The sequence below is a fragment of the Uranotaenia lowii genome, chromosome 3, assembly GCF_029784155.1.
Source record: "Uranotaenia lowii strain MFRU-FL chromosome 3, ASM2978415v1, whole genome shotgun sequence".
Taxonomy (NCBI): domain Eukaryota; kingdom Metazoa; phylum Arthropoda; class Insecta; order Diptera; family Culicidae; genus Uranotaenia; species Uranotaenia lowii.
In genome coordinates, this window is record NC_073693.1 from 344,941,954 (window position 1) to 344,952,272 (window position 10,319).

At 48.0% G+C, this 10,319-nt stretch overlaps 1 protein-coding gene across 1 annotated transcript; it reads right to left on the reverse strand.

The window, feature by feature from the left end:
* Nucleotides 1-418: 418 nt before the first annotated feature.
* LOC129753913 (tetratricopeptide repeat protein 28-like) lies at nt 419-10,319 on the reverse strand (the record flags this gene model as incomplete). Its single annotated transcript, XM_055749764.1, has 5 exons — nt 419-3,187; nt 3,251-4,594; nt 5,891-6,073; nt 6,133-6,272; nt 6,337-10,319. Coding segments are annotated over 5 exons (7,944 nt in total), but the record flags the coding sequence as incomplete, so codon positions are not given.

A 10,319-nucleotide genomic window follows, 5' to 3' on the forward strand; every position in this document is an offset into this window, starting at 1 on the left:
ACCTTTTTGCTAGGTGAATGAAAAAAAAGGTAAAATCTACCGAGAAAGATGGGTGGAAAAAAATCACCTCGCTTCTCGGTAACTTTAACCTTTTTTTCCGTGTAGCCTTGGTGAAGAAAGGTGTTCAACGAAAAGTTCGGAAATTCAACAAAACAAAAAAAATTTTCCCTCTATAAGTTTAATAAAAACCCTACAAAAAATGTGTTTACCAATTTTGTACATTATTTCCTGATGGAGAAATCGAATATTGTATCCGACCCGATACTAAGTAGTACAAGCCTTATTGTAGAAGTAAAGTTAATTAGTAGAGTACTGACTAGGTCAATAACTATCTACCTAGTCAGTACTCTGCTAATTAACTAACCTTATAAGGTTTTGGGATTTTTCTCATTATTTATTTAGGCATAAAGACCAACCATTCTTCTCATCTAAATTTATTGTTTAAAAGTTTTTCCATTAATTAAAAAGGTTATGTACAACTTATTTACAACGGTGTTACATGAAATATATTACTGTGTTTTCTCTGCAATCCCTAACTCTAAAGAGTATTGTTCTCAAGTGCTTTTAGTCAGGCTATGATACAGTGGATTTATTGCCTTTACCTAAAGTGGGGTTTTTCATAAAACTAACTATGCCTATGTAATCTCATTAAAAAAAAAACAAATGCTTGCTTGTCGAGTTTTTATAATCTAATCAGTTCAGTTATGGTTAAAAATTTTTAAAACGAATTAAAACTGTTTGATTAAAATGCTCTTAAATGCTACGCGTCACAAGATGAGCCTTGAAAGGGTGTGGATGTGTACAGTTAGAAATTAATTAAAAACAAACAAAAAAAAAAACTATAATCAATGGCTTCAAAATTGGCTAATCGAACAGAGCGTTTAAGCCCTGTTTCACGTATCGATGATGTACTTGCTTCGCTGAACCGTTCCACTTACTGTTGTCGTAACTGGCGCTGACACCGTTGGTCCAGCGCTTGGCCCTTGAGACCCTTGTCCGTTGGAACCTTCGGGTTTGACTGTTTTACCATCAACCCCAACTGCTGTCGACGATGGGCTGCTGACGGTTATCTGCGACTGTTGACTCTTGGAGGTGGTGGTTATGGTGGAACCGGTCATGTCCGTTCGGAAACTTCCGGAACACTGCGAATCGGCAACGCTGCGTCCATCACCTTCGTCCCTCCGGGAGAGGTCCGAAAATGGGCTGCCACCTCGCTTGACGACTGTCGAAAGTGAGTTTTCCGTTGAGGAGGACATGTTGCTGGTGAGGCCACTGACGGTGGACTTGAGTTGTTTCTGCTGCTCGAGAATATCGGCGGTGGTGAGATCACCCGGTTTAACGGCAATGTTGGCGGTGACGTTGCTGAGCCAAGGTTTGGAGTTGGATTTTTTAGTGATTGTTGAGGCACCGAGAGCAGCGGTCATTGCAGCGACGGCCGCTACGGTAGATGTGCTGCTACAGCCGCAGAGGAGATCGGATGGGCTGTTGCAGAGAGTGCATTGACCTTCCTCGAGTTTGCTGGACGTGGTAGCGTTCATTTCGATTTCGTTCATGGCTTCCGCGAGGTTGCCAACGGTTAGAGCGCTCGGTTTGTTGAGCATTGAGGCCGCTGTTGAAGCTTTGATGTCCGGGGAGTCGTCGTAGTTTTTGCTGAGTAGCAGCTTGGATAGGGAAGGTGCGAGACCAAGGCCGATGTTCCGTTCGTGGTAGACTTCCGAAATGGTGGGTGTCATTTCCCGGCTCATATGTCGAAGGATGGAGTCTTGGATGTTCTTGTTGTTGGTCTTTTCCTTGAGGCTATTTGTTCCCGAGGAGCTGTTGCCCGTTACGTTAGGAGGCTGAACTTTGCCTAAACCAAGGTCGGTGGGGTTTTCTGTCAACGGGATGATCTCGGCATCGGTTGGGTTGAAGTACAGTTTGCTGGCGTTCAAGTTGAGGGTTCGTTCGTCATCCGGAAGAGTAGAAAGTGGTTTACGTTGATGACCCATGTGACCTCCTAGATTGGTTGAGGAAATCTCGGTGCGACAACTGAGGCGATCCATAAACGCCAGCTGATCGACCATCTTCCTGCTCATGGTAGATGAAGTATTCGGGGGGTAAGGTTGTTGGGTAGGGAGCATCTTCATCTTACGATTTCTCATGCTTTGCAAGGTGTGTGCTAAGCTGTTGAGTTTGCTGCTGATTGAAACAGCGTTCGAAGTTGAAGGTAGATCGAATCCTCGCTCGAATTCAGAGTCGGAGCTGGTAGACTCCAATACGTTCAGCGGTTTGCTGTTTAGTTGGCTCTTGCCACCTGTTGGTACTCCATTCACATTGTTGTAAACAGGTGCTAAAGGTGCCAATGGTCTCAAACTATCAACCATCGGTAGAGTTTGACGAGGTGGTGGTAGAGGAGGAAGCTGTTGATTAGCTCTACGTAGCACTGTTGCGTGTCCGGATCCCTCCCAATCGGTTGCAGAACTTGCCGAACTTGAGCTATCAGGTCTTCGATGGTTTGGATTCTGATGATGGTGTCCTTCTCTAGCGGGATCGTGGCCATAAGCAGCGTGAATTCCATTGTTAGTGTACAGATTACGGATTCTCGTTTGGTGTGCCAGCGCTAGCGAAACGTTGGGATCTACGTGCTGAAGTGTTACCGGTGGACTTGGAGTGAAGGCCGCATCGCTTTCACCTCCACCTCCGGGTCTTGAAACCTTGATGGTACCTCTTAAGCTGGAGTAACCCAACCCCTTAGCCAGATGATCACTCTTCATCAGAATCTGTTGGGTGGTGTATCCATCTGACAGTTCACTATCGGTGGTATTAGCTAGGCTTGAATCTAAGTTGTTAGATTGTCCATTAGCTGTTTGCGCCTGTGCTTGAGCCTGTTGACCTCCGTGTGGAACCTGTCCGGAAGCTTCCGTTTGGCCGCCGTCCGGTTCGCCGCGCCTTCGGACGTAGGAAATGAAGGCGCTCCGAGTGCTCAGGAACGGTACCCGTCGAAAGGGTAACGGAGGCCGCGGGAAGTTGTAGCTTGCCTGACTTTTGACTGTAACGGCTGGCGAAATGCTACGCTGCTGTTCCGGAGCTGTCGGAGTTGGACTCGGTGGTGCTTTAACCTGGGGTGGTTCGTCCGACGAGTCTTCATTCAGAGATTCAGAACTGCTACTGGACTCAATGCCCAAACTTTTCGGGGCTTCTTGGGTGTCTACAATGAAAATTAAGAAAATAAGAACCTTATGGTTATTAGAAGTTTTGAGAAATCACTTACCAAACAAAGCCAACAGCGATTGAAGGACGAATTGACAGTTTCGTCGATTGGCCTGTTTTCCCGTACGTAATGTAACTTGATCCTGACCGACCTCCATCAAATCGAACCCTAGAGAGGCGAGCAGTTCATGGCAGCCGGAAACTCTCCAGAGTCGCACACTCAGCGGAATATCGATACTCTCGTTGTCGCATGGAGCTTTCGGTGGGAACTGAGCTATCACGTTACGCATTACACCGATGATTTCGTCAGCAATATCCGAGTTGTTGACCAGCTTCGACATAGCGTAGAGAGTAGTCGGTGAAAGGGCCAGCAGAGCTTGTAAACTGGCCGAACATTGGGATAAGCGATCTTCTGGGTCAGTTTGCGGGAAGAACACACTCGAAGGGATTCCATTGGCAGCGGGTTCAAATCGGAACCCGACTGCCATTAGTAGATCTTTCCAACCGACGACCTGTCCAGCTTTGTTCTCGATGCTCTTTTGGGTCGTATACATCGCATTCTTTTGACCGCGGTGAATACGCTGTAGACTTTTCTCGACCAAATGAAGACACACTCTCAATGCGTCACGACACTTATCCGGGGTCCTCATGAGTTCACAAAGGGCTTGACCTATCAGTGCCACCTTGTTACAGAGACGGACGTTTCCTCCAATCAAAATAAATCCGGCCCAATTTGCTGGGTGAGCAAAGTGCTTCGTATGTTGAACCGTTTGCATAGCTTCGGCAAGAGCTTTGGCAGCTCGAGTTCCTTGCAATAATGCGGAGTAGAACGCTCTCAGCAAAATTTTCGCTGCCGTTTCCGGAACAGGCCATAGAGATATCAGAACGGCACCAGTGCCAGCATACAACCAGCTTCCTGCCAAGTTAGCCACTCCATGACCCGTTATGGGTTCCATTGAATGGTACGAGCTCAAAACCACCAACTTAGCACTCAGCTTCGTCGACACGACATCTGCGGCACTTAGAATGAACTCCGACAACGGTGGAATTTCCATGTTCGTAGACGAAAGATCACCGCTATCCTCGTCGTTCTCCAGCTCACCGGAAGCATTCGGGTAGAAGCGTTTCTGGGACTGGGAATCCAGAACTTCTCCCGGGCTCAACACAACGGCTCCCAGCTTCCAGCTAACGTTGGCGGCAAAGTGAACGCACTCGGCTGCCGGTAGTTCCGACAGGATTGCTTCCTTGGTGGCGCCACAGGACACCAGGGGTTTGGTGTTCAACATATCGGAAACCATGGCCGCTTCCTGGAGCGATGCCGGGGATTCACTCCAGCCCCAGTTGTCCGAGAGTGACGATGGGATCTTGGGTCCTCCGACAACCAGGGCGCTGTTCATACCTTCCGCTGGAAGATGGATGAGAAAAACTCGGTTAACATACAGTTTTTTGTCGAGAAGTTCGAAAGAATTTGACGGATTTTAGAGTAGAAAACGTGTGAAAGTGTGTATCAGTGTAGACTTTGTGAGACACTTATAAAAAGAATGAGAAAAATTCACATTTCAGGTTCATTAGTTGTAAAAATATTGTTGAAATTTGTTAAAAAAGCAACAGGTTGAAGTGGTTGAAGTTGTTGTAAAAGTATAATTTTTATTATGATGTTGATGTGATTCGGTGATTTTTTTTACGTTTCTTATACGATTTTTATACGATTTCGATACGATCTTACTATCTTTCTAAGGCTCCAAACACCTCAATATTAAAACTACAGACCGATTGAATGCCCTTCATACTAATGACATGTATATTCACCAAAAACGCAATCGGAAAACATTGCAAAATGTGTGATGGAATTGATAACGTGATGGTGATAACGTGTCAAATACCGCACAGTTTCGATAATTTAAAAATTGTTTCTGTATTCAGTGACGGTAACCTGTTTTGAAAAATTATGTGAGGCCCTCAGAGCCGAAGGGGTATAAGTGTAAAATTGATCGATATTGAATGAATAATGCTAAACGATTGTCCATATTTTAAATTACATTTGGTGAGTTTTTTACAGATTTTTAAAATTAAAGTTTTCTGGATAATTTTTCCAACAGTACGCAATGTCGATTCTAGAGTGCGCATCGATCGATTTGAAGAAATGCTATCCCAGTTAGGAAATGCCACCCAACTTTAAAAAAAAAACAGGCAATTTCTACGATAAAATCGGGCTAAACAGGTAGATTTTTCCTACAGGGCATTTTTTGTCAAATTTTTCTGGTTCGCCACTTGCCGTCGGTATTGCGAACCTGCAAAATCCGTCAACAAAAATTAGACAGAAAATGGTTGAATTTTTGTTCTAAGTGTCATGTCAGTGTGATCAGTGCTTTTACGTTTGAAAAAAAATTGCAAATGTTCGAAAAATGTATGCATAATGTTTGACAACAAATCAAAGTAGTTTTTATACACTTTTACAACTTTGGCTTATACCAATTCAAATAGATTTTCAGATCTTTGTTTAATTTAGTTAGTGTAGATTCAGATATATTGGTCCAAATGATATATGCAGACTAATAAAAGCGTTTAATTCTTAGAGTGTAGTTTTTCCAAACAGAGCTTCGCTTTTAAGAGGGTCTTTCACTTTTGAGTGTCTCTCATTCAAAGTCCTAATTACTCTAACAACACCTTCTGTATGAATATATAGACATAAATTACTCACTAGGCTCCCTGGTCTTAATCCGACTCTTCTGCCTTAAGGTATGCAGTGACGGCACCGTCAGCAGCGAACAACGCTCCGAGAGGTATTCCCCGGTTTCATCACCACTCCTCAGGATTGCAAACGGTATCAGGTACAGCTCCTTTTCCAGGACCAAAATAAGCTCCCGCCGACCGATTCGTGAAGCTGCGAAAGGTTGAAATTTCGTTAATTCAAAGTTTAAGGATTGAAGTCCAAGAAATTACTTGTGCTGATATCGGGTAGAAGATCTTCGAACGGAGCCAGTAGAAGGTTGTACAGCACATGCAAACAGGAAGGTCCCTGCCATGGAGGTAGCATCGTGGACCGTCTCGACCGGGTAGACCCTTGTAAGCTTCCAATGGATCTGTCGAATGAGTTAGAACGTTGTTTAAAATGTACCAAAAAAGACTTTTGAACCTTTTTTTTACCTAGTAGATCCTTGCAAGCTGGCTACTGATCCACCCACACTTCCCAAACTGAACAGCGAACTCAACGAGTAGTTGCTGGAGTTCAGCAGATGGTTACGGTTAACCATCCGGAGGAAGCCGGCCCGTTCGTTGGCCAAATCGTCCAGCAGATTTTCGTTCGAGGATCTCCAACCACTTCCGTCGCCCTCCTGCAGAACACTTTCCGAATTCACTCCCAAACTATCGCGCACAAAATTGATGTACTGTTCGAGCAGGGTTTCCGGTTTTTGGCCGTTGGCTTCAGTGAGCGTTGGCTTCTTGACCATTTGCAGGGTCTGTTCGTCGATGTTGGCAATGTGGAAGCGAACGATCCGCTTTTGAGGCGAAAGGAACCAGGCGAGTAATTCACTGCCCACCAAACTGTAGTAGATGATGTTGGTTTTGCTTTTGTTCACTGTGTCAAAGATGTATTCACTACACGTTAGCAGAGTTTTGCGATTGTTGAGCGAATTTTCAGCACTTTGATTCGAATCGGCTCCCATCCGGGAGCGACACCGTTCCGCGGCCACTAGAGCCTCTTCATGGCGACTCATCGAGACAAGAATTTTCTGCAAATTTTGATAGCAACAAGTTTGCAGCTCATAAAGGCTTGTTCTAGCCTCAGCCGTCACTTGATCACTTCTTATCGATTCGAGGATTTGCGCGGCACTTTCCATCTGCTGCCGGGCGCCATCTTCGTCATTGGTACCCAGCAGTGACAACCCGAGACGATACCGAATCTTAGCTTCATCTTCCAACTTGTTCAGCGATTGAACGATCGACAGTCCCTGCCGTAGGAAACTGACCGCCTGGCTCAGTTGCTCCATTGTGTGGTAAACCCGTCCCAAAGACAAACACGCGTGAGCTTTCGTCAGACGATCCGTCGTCAGCGAAAGTTGCTTCTCGAAATAGCGCACTGATTCACTGTAATTTTTAAGCGACTCATAGACCGAACCCAACCGACCACAGGCTCTGGCTTGCAGAGTAGTGTGGTTCATACTTTCACACAGCTCCAAATCTTGTTTGTGTAGCCGCAGTGACTCGTCGTAATCTTCCATCAGTTGAAACACTGAACCCAACCCACTGATGGCATCCGAGGACAGAGCCCGGTCACCCAACTCCCTCGCGATATCCCTCTGATGCTCCAAGCAATTGATCGCTTGCTCAAAGTTACCCAAAGCACTGTGTAAACTCCCAAGATCCCCGTAGGCCGCAGCCTTGGCTTCCGGATTGCCCAACTCGTGCGAAACAACCAAACGCTTTTCCAAACACACCAGCGCTTCTTGCAAATTACCCACCGATTTGTAACAGTTACCCAATCCTCGGTAGGCCCGTTCCTGATCCCGGGGGCTCTGCAAAGCGATCGCCAAAGCCAAGTGGCGCTCGTGACACTTGATCGCTTCCGCGTGATAATCACCGAGGGCATCGTAACAATCACCTAGGTGTCCCAGGGCCCGTGCGCGATCGTGTTGCGCGGTAGGGGTGTTCACTTGTTCTAGAGTTCCCAACTGTTGTTCCAGATAACCAATTGCGTCTTCGTAGTGGCCCATGTTAAGTCGGGCGATACCTAGATTTCCGAAAGCTTGGGCCTCAACGGCGGAGTCCTGCAACTCCTGAGCCCTCTCCAACTGCTCTTGGTAGCACTTAACTGCGTGAGTATAATTACCAAGTGCCATGTGGACAGCCCCTAGGTGTCCGTGAGCTCTACACTCCCCAGGAAGATCACCCATTTCTTGCCTCAAGGTGAGTTCTTGGGTGTGATAACCGAGAGCCTTATCGAACTTCTTCAGCAATCGATGAGCTAAGCCGAGCGCTCCACAGGCGGCAGCTTCCATACCCCGTTCCCGCGCCTGTCTCGCTAAGGACAACTGCCTCTGGTACATTTTGATCGCTTCGTCGACGTCACCCATCCGAATGAGGACATCCCCGATGTTACCGAGGGCCCTAAATTTCCCCGGTAGGTGATTGGTCATGTGAGCAATGGCGAGGAAATATTTCTGGCACTCAAGGGCACCGGCTGTGTTGCCTAAAGCAAGATGGGCTAGGCCCAAATTGCAGTAAGCTCTGCCCATGTTCATTTTATTTTGGAGGTCCTTGGCGAGAGCCAGGTCTTGGTCGTAATAGCGAACGGCCTCGCGATAGTTCCCAATGCAGTAGTGGGCATAACCGAGGAAGTGGCAAGCTTTACCTTCGGCGGCGACGTCACCGAGTTCTTGCGATAGCATCAGATACTGCTCGTAGTAAGGAACGGCTTGGGCGAACTCTTGCCTGGAGCTGAGACAGTTGCCCAGGTTCAGTAGGGCACAGGCCTCGCCGGCGGTGTCTTTGAGTTCCCGAGCGATGTTCAGGTGGGCCCTATAGTGCATCAATGCCATATCGTGGGCACCAAGGGCTTGATAAGCGACGGCTAAATTCCCGTGAGTGGAAGCTTCCGCACTCCGGTCGTTGACCTCCTTGCTGATGGTGAGTTCCTGTTTGTGGTATTTGATCGCTTGCTCGTAGAAACCGGCGGCCGAGTAGGCGTTACCGATGTTGCCATAGGCTCGACCCATGCCGGCCTTGTCCTGGAGTTGCCGCGCGATGGTGAGGTGAGCTTGATGAAGTTTTAGTGCCGCGTCATGTTCGCCGAGCAGTTGATAGACTATGCCCAAGTTGGAGCAGGCACGCCCTTCACCAACTTTGTCCCGAGCGGCCAGTGCCATTTCGAGTTGTTTTTCGTGCCACCGTTTGGCCTGATGAAAGTCATGATTGCAGCGAGCGGCGTGGCCTAGTCCTGCGTATGCTCGGGCTTCGATAGCGCGATCACCCAAGGTTTGAGCTATTCGAAGCACATTTTCGTGGTAGGTGATGGCCTGGGTGAAGTTTCGTTTATAATGGTAGCTGGAACCGAGATTGCTGTAGGCTCGTGCTTCCTCTACTTGGTTTCCTAACTTCCGGGCCAGTCGCAGATGCTGGGTGTGGCAATCGACGGCGGAATCAAATTCGCCCATGGCAAGATAAACGGCACCGACATTGCCAATTTCACGAGCTTCCTGTAATCGATCACCCATTTGCTTCACCAGTTGAACGCACTGTTTGTGGGAAGCTAGGGCATTTGGATAGTCGCCTATGGCCGTGTAGACGTGGCCAAGTGATGTAAGTGCCGCAGCAGCCGCCTGGGTGTCTTTACACTTCATAGCCAAAACGAGCTGATACCGATGGGAAGTTAGGGCTTCCTTGTAGGATCCCTGGCTGAAATAAGCTGACCCAAGATTCCCGTGAGCGCGACATTCTCCAGCCGTGTCTCCGAGACTTTTAGCCACCGCTAAATCCTGTTGCATGTACGCGATCGCTTTGTCCAATTGATTTAACGCCCAATGGGCCGAACTTAGCGCACTAAACACTGAGCCTCTTAACTTCAGGGAACACGACCCTATCCGGAGGGCCGATTCCAACACTGTCACTGCCGAGTGATATTGACCCGCACCGAGTAATTCCTGACCCACCACTGATATCACTACGAACGGGGATTGATCGAGTTTCATCGCCTTCAACTGCTGGAATGTGGGCTCGAGAGAATGGCGCAGCGGGCTCTTGATTGAGGCTTCCACAAGCCCGGCCAGCAGCTGCTTCGAGTTTGGATCCTGGGCCAGTCCGGAGCTGAAGGCGGCCAGCGCTTCTCCGTACCGGCCAAGGCATTGCAACGCAACACCCTGGCGAAAGTAAGCTTTCGGCCACTGGGGGCACAGTTCGCGAGCCCGGGTGGCATCCTGCAGTGCCAGCGCAAATTGACCCTGCTTAAGCCGGGCCGCCGACCGATTGCTGAACAGTATGTGATTGCTCGGGTCCAGGCCGAGCGCGTCCGTGTACAGCTGCACTGCCGTGGTAAAATCCCCATTTTGGCAGGCAGTGTTTGATTGGCGCACTTTCTCCAGGAATAGTGCTCGATTGGCGGCCGGTAGTTCCGGCGTGCCTTCCGGTTCGTA